General features: G+C 39.4%; 1 protein-coding gene across 3 annotated transcripts in view; it reads right to left on the reverse strand.

Annotated features, from left to right (window-relative positions):
* Positions 1-14,665, reverse strand: part of RAB3C (RAB3C, member RAS oncogene family) — a 343,707-nt gene that overhangs the window by 50,297 nt on the left and 278,745 nt on the right. For all 3 annotated transcript variants that reach the window (XM_078067302.1, XM_078067301.1, XM_078067300.1), the window contains one exon: positions 389-513. In XM_078067302.1, coding sequence (XP_077923428.1) covers positions 389-513 — 125 coding nt within the window. The remainder of the gene's footprint in view (positions 1-388; positions 514-14,665) is intronic.

Here is a 14,665-nt window from a genome sequence, read left to right on the forward strand (position 1 = left end):
ACAACAACAATCACACATGATAATAAAATGCTCACTCAATGCAAACAAAATGTTGTATATGGAGGAAAAAAATAAAGGAACTAAAAAATAGCAGGCAAGGCTTAGCCTGTGTTTCTCAGGGAATGAGAATTTGAATACCTTGTACTAGATTAACATTCTGGTTATTTTGCTTTTGTAATTATGCTTGGATTCTGATAGTGCGACAGAAAGTGAGAGGAAATCCATTTACTACTTACCAAGGATACATTGGCTTCTACTGCGAGGATACGTTGGCTTCTACTGCAAGGTTGAAAGTCTTTTCATTAAGCCCATCCTAGCAATTAGCTGTGACTCTGTGCAGTGTTACAAATAATGACCAAGCTCTGTTTTCTGCTAACCTATCACTTACCAAGCTGTTCTCCTAAATGTTGGCCTCTCTCTGTTGAGATGACCCGCTCATCTTCCATGTCACATTTGTTCCCAACCAGGATAACCTGGGCGTTATCCCAAGAGTATGTTTTGATTTGAGTTGACCTAGAAGAAAACAATAGGCAAAAAATGATCAGAGGAGAACACAACATAAAATGAAGGAGAAGGAGTATGACCCACAGATGATGATAATAGCAAAAAGTGAAGCCCAAATGCCTGAAGTTTAGAATTAGTCCAGTGCAATCTCACCCTTCAGATACTCAGAGACTATTTGTACTAAGAATTCTTTTTTATTTAGTGATATTAATATGACTACTGTTTTTTTCCTTTCTCCCTTTTATACCTTACATAGTACCTTTATAGCTGGAATGGCCAACCATCCTGATTTGCTCATGACATTCCCAGTTTTTGCAGTAAAAATCCCATGTTCCTAGAAACTCCTCAGTTTTAGGAAACCCAATTGTTCACTTTACAGCCCACCACAAAAAAAGCATCATTTTCCCTTGTTACAATAACAACTTAAAGAGCTAGGGCAATTAGGGCCTAGGAGATATGGGGATAATGTTAATATTTAAGAATCAATCATAAAAACTAATATACTCACGCTTTATATTAAGAGAAAAATGCCAGGTTCATATCAAAATTACAATATAATGGGCTGGGGGCTTAAGTTACTGTCAGCAGGATATCTAGAATTCCAGATAACCTTCTAGTATGGATCATGACGCACACAACTTCTGATTTTGAAATGGAGATAGAATTTTTATGGTTCATATTTATAGGTATAGTCCTAAATACTTTATATAGGTTACATTAATTTAATGCTCAGAATCAGAGGAGTATTATTTATTATCCCCATTTTACCATTGACAAAAATGAAGCATAAAGAGGTTAAATAATCATCCCAAGAACAGCCCACTAGTAGAGTGGCAGATTAGGAAATTAAACCCAGGTAGTATAGCTCTCAAGCCTATGCTCTTACTACTTATTATAAGTTTGAGAAATGAAATTCTTGTGCATTTGTTGTCATTTTAGACAAAAAGCTGAAAGGAGGCCATGATCTTTAACCTGCCCTCTATATTGGTCATGTTTTTATTTGAGAACAACAATCTAGGATAGGTGAGAAAGATATACCACTCAATGGGTGGTCAAGAGCAGGATATAAAATGTTGAAAAACTGGATGAAAGTTAAAGAAAGGGATTTGTAAAATGTCAAAGAGAGAAGCTTAGAAATGTTTCTACTAGCAAGTGTTAAGTCTTTCAAGATTATTAAATAGAAAATAGTGACACTCTGTTCTCAGCTTCAAGAGAGAATAAAAGCCAATAGCTTTAAACTGTAGCAGGAGATCTTTCAGTCAGATGTGATCACTGTCTTTTCCTTCTGAGAAGAAAGGATAGAGCTACGAGGCAGATAGTGTTTTATTTCAGAGCATTCCCCTGAACCAAGTTCAAGTTTTCAAATGAGACTAAAATAGCTGGAGAAATATACTCTATGTCCCATGTGAACATCTCCGAGGCATGGTATATTTTATCAGAAAAATCTGGAGACACGATCTTTCTAATTCTGATACCTAAGTTCATAATATATTCCTCTAGCAACAGGAGAGTCAGCATGTATCATAAATTGGGAAAATAAAAGCAAACACTGAAAACTCTAATTTTCTCTCACCTCATCTTATGTGTGTGGTCTATGAAAAAATGATACATTCATAGTGAAATGAAGCTGTAAAATGCATGCTACACATGAATACACCTTAAATCTCAAGTGCTAGCATAGTTTTAAAAAGAAATTCCAAAGGTTCTTTCAAAGGAACTCAAATCTAATTGGATTTCTTCATGAAATTTTAAAATTATCCCTCTGCTCCTATAGGTCTTATTAACCAAGATCTGGCCTATGCCTGGAAAGGCTCTAGGCAGAGAGCCCTTATGTTAACAGACCAAGCTACCCCGGTACACGGCTAGAAATCAAATCACCAGAAAGAGGTTATTGAGAGGGTAGTCACAGGAGAGTGTTGTTATGTAAGGAAGGGGTTGAGGCTACGATATAAAGGACATGGCTTTCTGAGTTTACAGAGGACAAATGCTTACTTGAAGCAATTTAGCACTCTTTGGAGCTAGGCAAACTCATCCTCTGCAACGCTGTTTGTATAAACTTAACCAGGGTATACCTTTGTGAAGGTGAAGAAGGAACAACTTGGCTAGCTTATTTGTACTCTTAAGCCAAGTTGATGGAATGCTTGCTTCTACCATTCAACACGTACAAGTATCTCATTTCTGATCTAATTTTTAAAAGATTTATTTATTTATTGGGGGGAGGGGCAGAGAGAGACAGAATTTCAAGCAGACTCCCCAGTCAGCTTGGAGCCTGGTGTAGGGCTCGATCCCATGACCCCAAACGATGACCTGAGAAGAAACCGAGAGTCAGATGCTCAACCAACTGAGCCACCCAGGTACCCTTCATTTCTGCTGATTTAATAACCCATGGGGTCTTAGGCTACTGTGACGAGTTACACATTTATGCATATACAACATTCCCCATTTTCTAACAATTTGTAAAAATATATAAATATATAGCCATGATTGTATCAAAACCATTCCCCTTCCATTTGTTTTTAAGAAATATTTTAATGTGACCTTCTCGATGTCCTAAATTGCCAAGGAAATGTTATTTTTTTACTATTACTAGGGAATTACTAAAAACCTTTACCTTGAAAGCTTAAATAGCTAATGGAGACCATTTTCTTTTTTCAGTTGATTAAAATTATGGTCTGGGGCATTTGTGCTGAGGTGAACAGAAGACTAATTTGCCATCAAATTTGGTTAATCTCATTTTTGGAATCAGGGGTGCAAATGCCCAGTGTTTGGCTTTGGTTTTACTACCGCAGACTTGTCGATGATGTCTACCACCAACAGAGTAGCTTTAGGCAAAGTCCAATCACCAGCTAGAGGGGATCAGAATCATGCTGGTTGATTTATGAATTACTACATATCATAGAGTCCAAGATGCTATGAATGAGATGAAAATTATTTTATGAATAGTCAAAAACAAAAATAAACAGCAATGAAACTATTACACAATGCTTTCACATTAGTCCTACTAGCCACACTGATCAGTCATGTCAGCTTTTTATTGTTTTGAAATTTCGTTCATGTATTCTGAGGGGTTTAGCAATTTTTCCTATTGGAAAACAGCACATAAACATCATTCTATGACTATCTCAGTAATAAAAGTTAATACATCTAACTGCTTGTGGGTATCTTTCCTTCTTAAATCCTGTAGATTGTTGCTTTGCAAGAAAATATGAAATGATGGTTATTATTCCAACAAGAGCATTCACGTTAAATTTATAACCCTTCCTGCTACTCAAATGACCCAGATTTGTGCTTATATCATCTAGACATAATATGAATTGAGGTCAGAAAAAAGTTGGGTTGTTAATCCAATTCTCTTATCCTCTAACTCAGAATCTTAGCAATTTATTTAGCCAGTTAAAAAGAAAGCTCTAATACTAAGTAATTATGGGGAGGTCATTCTGCATTCTTAGCCTCTGTATCTTCATCTGTAAAATGAGGCTACCACATTTTGTACAGACTCTCTGGGCTGTTGCAGGACACAGGTGGGTTTTAGCTGGGGTAGGGTCATACTCTATGTTTAAAGTTGTAAACAACTCTTTACAAACATAACACATTATTAGTCCCATTTTAGGCAATCAGCTGTTCCTCTTCCTAAATCCAGCTCAACTCATCCTTTCTAATTCCTATATTCTAAATAATAACTGGAAGTTTTTTCATTAAAGAATATCAAATTTTGTCTCCAGTTCCTATCTTGAGGTTGAGGTCCTACACGGGCAAATTTCTAACTGGAACAGAATGGACTACTCTGGTATGTCTGTTAGGGATAGGACACGTGTTTGTGAAATAAATCCTCCTTAATGTGGAATTTCTACATATTTACCTTCTTGGTCATTTGCTATATTTTGTAAATTTTTTTTTTAATTTGGGGAACAGGTTTTTAATCACCTCATTAGGGACTGTCTTATTTCTTTGCTGGTTAGAGACACATTTAAAGAAAGTGGCTGTCATGAAATAATATACATGTGAAAAGATTATTTCTGAATCACTGCTAGAGATCCTTTGGGATTTACAGTTAATCGCAACAAGATTAATGGAATCAGAAGCAATATGTTGGTCACCATGGTTACTCTATAAATGGTAATTAACTCAGACCTTACCAGTATCAAATCATAGTTATTTAAAAATCTGTTATTAGCTAAAACAAAAACAAAAACCCACAACCCACATATATTTTTACCTTCTCCATAAATATATAGAAAGAAGGTTTTGTTTTCTGTTTTTGTTTTATATTATGAGGCAGGAGAAGATGAAGAGTTTTTCATCTTTTATGTGTACATGACTGAACTCTGCACAGAATCATTTTATTGGAGAGCTATAAGCAAAACAATCAAATTCCTACATCATTACTCCTTCTTCCCTGTTTTGGGTATATAAGTAATTTCCTATGAGTTCAACCTGCTCTCACAGAGATTAGACTTTAGCTAGTCACAGTGTTCTGGAAAACAGTCTATAAAATATGTATCAGTGACCCAAAAAAGCAATTGTCTCCCAGGGTCTGATTTGGGCTATATGTGGGAAGAATGGGGTATCAGAGAGGATAAGACTTGCTCTTCCTCACCCAGTGAAGCTTGAACAGATCTTAACAGCAGTCCCATTCTTAATTCTGGAAGTTCCTATGTCTCCACGGGCATCCATTTCCCTTATTCTCTTCAAAGTTTAAGAGTCACATAGCTCTACAGCTTCTCAGCCAACTTCCAAGCCTGCTACTGCTCATCACACGGGGATGCCTTTCTGTTACTTTCTCACTACTTTAATCATTTATTTATTCAATTCTTCTCAACCCTTGGAGAGTTTTAAAAATTATTCCAAAGGAGAACAATTAAATCATAACCTCTAGGGACTTCATCATAGGAATAAAAAATTCTCTCCAGGTAATTTGTATGTAGAACTGAGGCTCAACATTACTGGGATAACTCTCTCCCTAGCCCTTTCCTTTTTAGGTTTTAAATAATCTATTTCAAATAAATAAATAAATAAACAAATAAATAATCTGTTTCCTTATTTCCCATCTAACACCCAAAGTATTTGCAAGTAGTTTACAAAGATACATATGAAATAAACTTTAAAATGAGACAGTAATGATAAGGAAAGAGAAACGTGACATAATAAAATATAATGATTTATATATGCTATAAAAGCTAATAGATGGTTTTAGGAAGTTGAGGGACTAGGCTTTTTCTATGGTACATAACTCATTTAATAAAGGAATTAAAAAAAAGAGACTTTGAAAAACTATCCTCATATAAATGCTCCCCACTATGTGATCTATTTTTTAAAATTTTATTATGTTATGTTAATCAGCATACATTACATCATTAGTTTTTGATGTAGTGTTCCATGATTCATTGTTTGCGTATAACATCCAGGGATCCATTCAATACATGCCCTCTTTAATACCCATGGAAAACCCAAAAGACTCCACCCCAAAACTGCTAGAACTCATACAGGAATTCAGTAAAGTGGCAGGATATAAAATCAATGCACAGAAATCAGTGGCATTCCTATACACCAACAACAAGACAGAAGAAAGAGAAATTAAGGAGTTGATCCCATGTACAATTGCACCCAAAACTATAAGATACCAGGAATAAAACTAACCAAAGAGGCAAAGAATCTGTACTCAGAAAACTATAAAATACTCATGACAGAAATTGAGGAAGGCACAAAGAAATGGAAAAACATTCCATTCTCAAGGATTGGAAGAACAAATACTGTGAAGATGTCAATGCGACCTACAGCAATCTACACATTCAATGCAATCCCTATCAAAATACCATCCGGGCGCCTGGGTGGCTCAGTCGTTAAGCGTCTGCCTTCGGCTCAGGTCATGGTCCCAGGGTCCTGGGGTCGAGTCCCACATCAGGCTCCCTGCTCCACGGGGAGCCTGCTTCTCCCTCTCCCGCTCCCCCTGCTTGTGTTCCTCTCTCACTGTGTCTCTGTCAAATAAATAAATAAAATCTTTAAAACAAACAAACAAACAAACAAAAACAAAATACCATCCACTTTTTTCAAAGAAATGGAACAAATAATCCTAAAATTTGTACGGAACCAGAAAAGACCCCAAATAGCCAGAGGAATGTTGAAAAAGAAAAGCAAAGCTGGTGGCATCACAATTCCAGACTTCAAGCTCTATTACAAAGCTGTCATCATCAAGACAGTATGGTACTGGCACAAAAACAGACACATCGATCAATGGAACAGAATAGAGAGCCCAGAAATGGACCCTCAACTCTATGGTCAACTCATCTTCGACAAAGCAGGAAAGAATGTCCAATGGAAAAAAGACAGTCTCTTCAACAAGTGGTGTTGGGAAAATTGGACAGCCACATGCCGAAGAATGAAACTGGACCATTTCCTTACACCACACACACAGACTCCAAATGGTTGAAAGACCTCAATGTGAGACAGGAGTCCATCAAAATCCTAAAGGAGAACACAGGCAGCAACCTCTTCGACCTCAGCGGCAGCAACTTCTTCCTAGAAACATCGCCAAAGGCAAGGGAAGCAAGGGCAAAAATGAACTATTGGGACTTCATCAAGATAAAAAGTTTTTGCACAGCAAAAGAAATAGTCAACAAAACCAAAAGACAACCGACAGAATGGGAGAAGATATTTGCAAATGACATATCAGATAAAGGGCTAGTATCCAAAATCTGTAAAGAACTTATCAAACTCAACACCCAAAGAACAAATAATCCAATCAAGAAATGGGCAGAAGACATGAACAGACATTTCTGCAAAGAAGACATCCAACAGACACATGAGAAAGTGCTCAACATCGCTCAGCATCAGGGAAATCCAAATCAAAACCTCAATGAGATACCACCTCACAGTAGTCAGAATGGCTAAAATTAACAAGTCAGGAAACGACAGATGTTGGCGGGGATGCGGAGAAAGGGGAACCCTCCTACACTGTTGGTGGGAATGCAAGCTGGTGCAGCCACTCTGGAAAACAGTATGGAGGTTCCTCAAAAAGTTGAAAATAGAGCTAGTATACGATCCAGCAATTGCACTACTGGGTATTTACCCCAAAGATACAAATGTAGGAATCCGAAGGGGTACATGCACCCCAATGTTTATAGCAGCAATATCCACAATAGCCAAACTATGGAAAGAGCCAAGATGTCCATCGACAGATGAATGGATAAAGAAGATGTGGTATATATATACAATGGAATATTATGCAGCCATCAAAAGGAACGAAATCTTGCCATTTGCAACGACATAGATGGAACTGGAGGGTATTATGCTGAGCAGAATAAGTCAATCAGAGAAAGACATGTATCATATGACCTCACTGATATGAGGAATTCTTAATCTCAGGAAACAAACTGAGGGTTGCTGGAGTGGTGGTGGGGGGCGGGATAGGGTGGCTAGGTGATAGACATTGGGGAGGGTATGTGCTATGGTGAGTGCTGTGAATTGTGTAAGACTGTTGAATCACTGATCTGTACCTCTGAAACAAACAATACATTATATGTTAAAAAAAAAAAAGAGAGAAAAGAAGATAGTAGGAAGGGAAAAATGAAGGGGGGGAAATCGGAGGGGGAGATGAACCATGAGAGACTATGGACTCTGAGAAACAAACTGAGGGTTCTAGAGGGGAGGGGGGTGGGGGGATGGGTTAGCCTGGTGATGGGTATTAAAGAGGGCACGTTCTGCATGGAGCACTGGGTGTTATAAGCAAACAATGAATCATGGAACTCTACATCAAAAACTAATGATGTAATGTATGGTGATTAACATAACATAATAAAATAAAATAAAATTAAAAAAAGACTTTAAAGCAAAGAGCTGTAGATTTTGGCAGTGGGAAGTCAGCTAGCAAGCGCAGAAGTAGCACACTATGGGCAGAGCACCAACATCATCTGCTACATATTGCCTGGTACTTAATTCTGTATTTGTATTTTGAATGTCTTAAATTGGGCCCTCAAATTTTTATTAGTTTTAGGCCTTAAAAAAACCTAGACCCACATAGTAATAGCTCCTATTTGTTGAAAAAGGCAGTATATATGGGGAAATTGAAAGAAATTAATAAAGCTATGCAACAATGGGTAGAAAGGAAGATAGAAAGAAACCAAAATAAAATGTTAAGCCATGCAACAGTAAGTGTGTTATGTTAAACAAAGCTCATCTATGTTTGGCTGGGATTTGCTGGTCTCTGTAGAACTCAGCTGGGCTCCTGGCTTGTCATTTCTGGGACAGGCTGACAGAGCAGGCCCATTCTGGGATGGCTCTTTACACGATGAAGAGCAAGAATACAAGAGGACTGGGGTACCTGGGTGGCTCATTGGTTAAGCCACTGCCTTCGGCTCAGGTCATGATCCTGAAGTCCTGGATCTAGTCCCGCATTGAGCTCCCTGCTCAGCGGGGAGTCTGCTTCTTCCTCCAACCCTCTCTTGCTCTCTTTCTCATTCCCTCCCTTGCAAATAAATAAATAAAACCTTAAAAAAATAAAAAAGGAATACAAGAGGACTGACAGAACTTCCCAATGCCTCTGTTGGCTATTGCTCACCAGTGACTCATGTCATATCTCAGATTCCATTGGCTAAGGCAACTCACTTGGCCCAATCCAAAGCTAGTAAGGTAAGAAAATTCAATCAATCTACAGGGGAAAATGGTGGTGGCTTAGTGAGATAATACTACAATCCACTATAGGATTTTCACCAAAATGTTAGTAGTGATCATCTGGAGATAGTGATATTTCTGGTAATTTTTATTGTTATAGCTTTTTGTATCATTAGAATCTTTAATGGGAAGGTAGTCATTTTACCAAACAAGGTAAACCTCTAACTTTAAAAAACAAAATAGATCACATATTTAGGTCTTTCATCCATTTTGAGTCTATTTTTGTATGTGGTGTATACTGCTATATACTTTTGTTGATCTGTTCTACTGTTCTTTTGGTTTCTATTTCTTTGATTTCTGCTCTGATCTTTATTATTTCTCTTCTCCTGTTGGGTTTAGGTTTTATTTGCTGTTTTTTCTCCAGCTCCTTTAGGTGTGGGGTTAGGTTGTGTATTTGAGACCTTTCTTGTTTCTTGAGAAAGGCTTGTATTGCTATATACTTTCCTCTTAGGACTGCCTTTGCTGCATCCCAAAGATTTTGAACAGTTGTGTTTTCATTTTCATTTGTTTCCATGAATTTTTTTAATTCTTCTTTAATTTCCTGGTTGACCCATTCATTCTTTAGTAGGATACTCTTTAGCCTCCATGTACTTGAGTTCTTTCTGACTTTCCTCTTATGATTGAGTTCTAGTTCAAAGCATTGTGGTCTGAAAATATGCAGGGAATGATCCCAAGCTTTTGGAACCAGTTGAGACCTGATTTGTGACCTAGGATGTGAACTATTCTGGAGAATGTTCCATGGGCACTAGAGAAGAATGTGTGTTCTGTTGCTTTGGGATGGAATGTTCTGAATATATCTGTGAAGTCCATTTGGTCCAGTGTGTCATTTAAAGTCTTTATTTCCTTGTTGATCTTTTGCTTAGATGATCTGTCCATTTCAGTGAGGGGGTGTTAAAGTCCCCCACTATTATTGCATTGTTGTCAATGTGTTTCTTTGCTTTTGTTATTAATTGGCTTATATAATTGGCTGCTCCCATGTTAGGGGCATATCTTGTTGGATAGACCCTTTAAGTAGGATATAGTGTCCTTCCTCATCTCTTACTATAGTCTTTGGTTTAAAATCTAATTTGTCTGATATAAGGATTGCCACCCCAGCTTTCTTTTGGTGTCCATTAGCATGGTAAATGGTTTTCCACCCCCTCACTTTCAATCTGGGGGTGTCTTTGGGTCTAAAATGAGTCTCTTGCAGACAGCATATCAATGGGTCTTGTTTTTTTTTATCCAATCTGATACCCTGTGTCTTTTGATTGGGACATTTAGCCCATTTACATTCAGGGTAACTATTGAAAGATATGAATTTAGTGCCATTGTATTGCCTGTAAGGTGACTGTTCCTGTATATTGTCTGTGTTCCTTTCTGGTCTATGTTACTTTTAGGCTCTCTCTTTGCTTAGAGAACCCCTTTCAATAGGTCTTGTAGGGCTGGTTTCGTGTTTGCAAATTCCTTTAGTTTTTGTTTTTCCTGGAAGCTTTTCATCTCTCCTTCTATTTTCATGACAGCCTAGCTGGATATAGTATTCTTGGCTGCATATTTTTCTCATTTAGAGCTCTGAATATATCATGCCAGTCCTTTCTGGCCTGCCGGGTCTCTGTGGATAGCTCTGTTGCCAATCTAATGTTTCTACCATTGTAGGTTGCAGATCTCTTTTCCCGAGCTGCTTTCAGGATTTTCTTTGTCTCTGAGACTCGTAAGTTTTTCTATTAGATGTTGGGGTGTTGACCTATTTTTATTGATTTGGGGGGGCTCTCTGTGCCTCCTGGATTTTGATGCCTGTTTCCTTCCCCAGATTAGGGAAGTTCTCTGCTATAATTTGCTCCAATATACCTTCTTCTGCTCCTCCCTCTCTTTCTTCTTCTTCTGGGATCCCAATTATTCTAATATTGTTTTGTCTTATGGTATCACTTCTCTCAAATTCTGCCCTCGTGATCCACTAATTATCTTTTTCTCAGCTTCTTTATTCTCCATCATTTGGTCTTCTATATCACTAATTCTCTCTTCTGCCTCATTTATCCTAGCAGTTAGAGCCTCCATTTTTGATTGCACCTCATTAATAGCCTTTTTGATTTTGACTTGGTTAGATTTTAGTTCTTTTATTTCTCCAGAAAGGATTTCTCTAATATCTTCCATGCTTTTTTTCAAGCCCAGCTAGTATCTTTAAAATCATCATTCTGAACTCTAGTTCTGACATCTTACTAATGTCCATATTGATTAGGTCCCTGGCCATCAGTACTGCCTCTTGTTCTTTTTTTTGAGATGATTTTTTCCATCTTGTCATTTTGTCCAGAGGAGAATAGATGAGAGAACAAAATGCTAACAGGGTAACAACAACCCCAGAAAAATATACACTGAACAAATCAGAAGAGACCTGAAACCGGGGGAAAAGAAAGGGAAAGAAAGAAAAAAGAAAAAAAAAAAAGATAAGATTAAAAAAAACCAACAAAAAACAAACAACAAAAAAACAGAATATGATCAAATATGATCGGGCTGGTGCATAGATCAGTGCCATACACTAGATTGTGGGCGTATTTTGGTCTGTTAGAAGAAAGTGCCTCCACATTTTAAAGACAGAAAAACTTATATATGTACAAAAATAAGGGTAAATACGATGAAGGGATGGAATATGACTGTAAAGATGAAAATTATAAAAAATTTTACAAAAGGAATTGATAAGAAGCTGGTTGATAAAAGAAAGAAGAGGATTAAACAAAAAAAAAAAAGGGAGAGCATGTGATCAGGCAGGAGACTAGAACAAAGCCATACACTAGAGATTCAGGGTATATTTTGGTCTGTTAGAAGAAATGGTATCTCAAAATTTTAAAGAGAGAACAACTTACATACATATACCAAAAATAAGGTTAACTACTATGAAGGGATAGAATATGACTCTAAACATGAAAAATAAAAAAGATTTTTTTAAAAAAGGGATTGATGTTAAGTGAAAAAGGGAAAAAGAAAAATTCAAAAAAAAAAGAATTTAAAAAAAAATTAACTTTGAAAGACTTTAAAGAATCATGGGGAAAAAGTCATGAATTCTATGTGCAGTATTCCCCTAGCGCTGGAGTTCTGCCATTCTCATTGATCGGTAAACTTGGTCTTGGCTGGCTGTTCTCGCTGATCTTCTGGGGGAGGGGCCTGTTGCCGTGATTCCCAAATGTCTTTGCCGGAGGCGGAATTGCCCCGCCCTTGCCCGGTCCGGGCTAAGTAATCTGCTCGGGTTTGCTCTCGGGAGCTTTTGTTCCCTGCAAGCTTTCCGTACAGCTTTGGAGGAGGAGAGTGAAAATGGCAGCCTCCCAATCTCCCCCCCCGGAGGAGCGGAGAACTCAGGGCCCCGCTCCTCAGTGCGCCCCCAGAGAAAAGGAGTCAGTCACTCCTGTCTCCCCGGTCTCCGGCCGCACTCCGTGCTCACCCGGCCCATGACCGAGTGTTTCTATCTCTGGCACCCGACCCCGTGTGGAGTCTCCAAACCCAGCAGATCCCTGCGGTGCACTCCCGCGCCGCTCCTCCTGGGGAAGGAAGGGGAGTCTCCCCGGATCTGCCGCTTGTTGGGTCCCTGCTGGAGGAGCAGTGGCCCGACTGTGCCGCGGATCACGGTTCATGGCTACCCTGAGCTAAGAGCCCGTGCCTCGGTTCCATCTCTGCAGCCAGCTTCCCTGCTCCGATCCCTGGGAGCTCTGCTGCACTCAGGCACCCCTGGTCTTTCTGTGACCCTGAGGTCCTGAGACCACACTGTCCCGCGAGGGTTCCACCCCCCACTTAGCCATTGGAGTGACGTCCCTCAGCAGAGCAGACTTCTAAAAGTTCCGATTTTGTGCTCCGCGGCTCGATCACTTGCCAGAAGCGGCCGACGGAGGCCCCTCCCCCGCCGTCTATCTTCCCGAATATCGCCTCGGATTCACTTCTCCGCACGTCCTACCTTCCAGAAAGTGGTCACTTTTCTGTTCAGAGAGTTGCTGCTCTTCTTTACTTCGATCTCCTGTTGAGTTCGTAGGTGTTCAGAATGGTTTAATCCCTATCCAGCTGAATTCCTGGGACCAGATGAAATTTAGGTCTCCTACTCCTCTGCCATCTTGCTCCTCCCTCCTCTAAAGTCTCCTTTTAAAGCAATGCAAGGACACTGTGCCCATCAAGGAAGATCAAATGTAACAGGACAATAGCACACCCCAGGAGCAGACCTCTGCCAGGAACTGGAAGGAGTTGTTGTACTGATGCCCCAGACTCCCATCCTCCTCACGTTGCTGTCACACTGATCCCCAGAACTCTCAGGTAAGATGAAGCTCTACTTCCCAATTGTGGTAGGAACACACATTTTATTGGTTTCCTTCCCTTTCCCAGCTCACTTCTTTACTCCCTGGGGCTGTTTCTTGCATTTCTGGAATGAACTACTTGTATATAAATTCTTGTCTCAGAGCCTACTACCTGAGGAACCCCTACTAAGACACTTGAAGGGACTTGTCCAAGTAAAAGGCACCAAGCTTACTAGGCATTGTTTGGGGCTGGTACTACTGGCTCAAAAGCCCTGTTTTTAAACAATAAGAGACTCTTAATCTCAGGAAACAAACTGAGGGTTGCTGGAGTGGTGGGGGGTGGGAGGGATGGGGTGGCTGGGTGATAGACATTGGGGAGGGTATGTGCTATGGTGAGCGCTGTGAATTGTGTAAGACTGATGAATCACAGACCTGTACCCCTGAAACAAATACTACATTATATGTTAATAAAAATAAAGGGCCATGGTCACAGGCAAAAAAAAAAAAAAAAAGAAAAGAAAAAGCCCTGTTGTTAAATATTAACGGCTCTGTGGGTTGGTGGTTAAACTGTACCCTGACATTAACCATGGTGATTTATTTACAGCATGGAAATTAGCAAATGCTTTAACTCAGATTCCCCCCCCTTTTAAATATCTCATTTCCTGGTACACCACAAAACTTAAGCTTCATTAATTTTGTGGAAAACCCACCTGCAGGCATCACAGGTGATCCCTCTCTAAATCACATTTATTGCCTCTGTGTCAAGCTGTCTCATTTTCTTTCATTCAGTCTCAGCACACACACTCCTCTGGATTAGCTGCCCCTTAAATGGGCCCACATACACCCTGCGCTTCACTATGATCTTTATACTGCTCTATATCCTGCCCCCAGACTATAGGTCCTATGAGGGCAGGGACCCCGACTGGTTTGTTCACCATTAGGTCTCCTGCCTTCAAGATAATATCTGGTACTTAGAAGATTCTCAAGCAACTTTGAATTAGTGACCCACCCAATAAATGAACAAATAACAGGTTGAAGGTGGCAAAAATGCCTAAGGAGTTAATTCAGAGTAGAAGCAAAAATTTTTAAAAGGACAGGAGGAGAAATCAATATTGTATGCAGTGCATACGCCCTGCTGCACCCCTTTAGAACTTGGACGTGTTGCTAACGGAGTTTAACATGGTCTTTAATCTCCTGACAGTGGCCATGGTCGGGGAAGGCAAGAGGTGGCCCCTCCACAGCCTGCAAAG

The sequence above is a fragment of the Halichoerus grypus genome, chromosome 2 (genome assembly GCF_964656455.1).
Source record: "Halichoerus grypus chromosome 2, mHalGry1.hap1.1, whole genome shotgun sequence".
NCBI lineage: Eukaryota > Metazoa > Chordata > Mammalia > Carnivora > Phocidae > Halichoerus > Halichoerus grypus.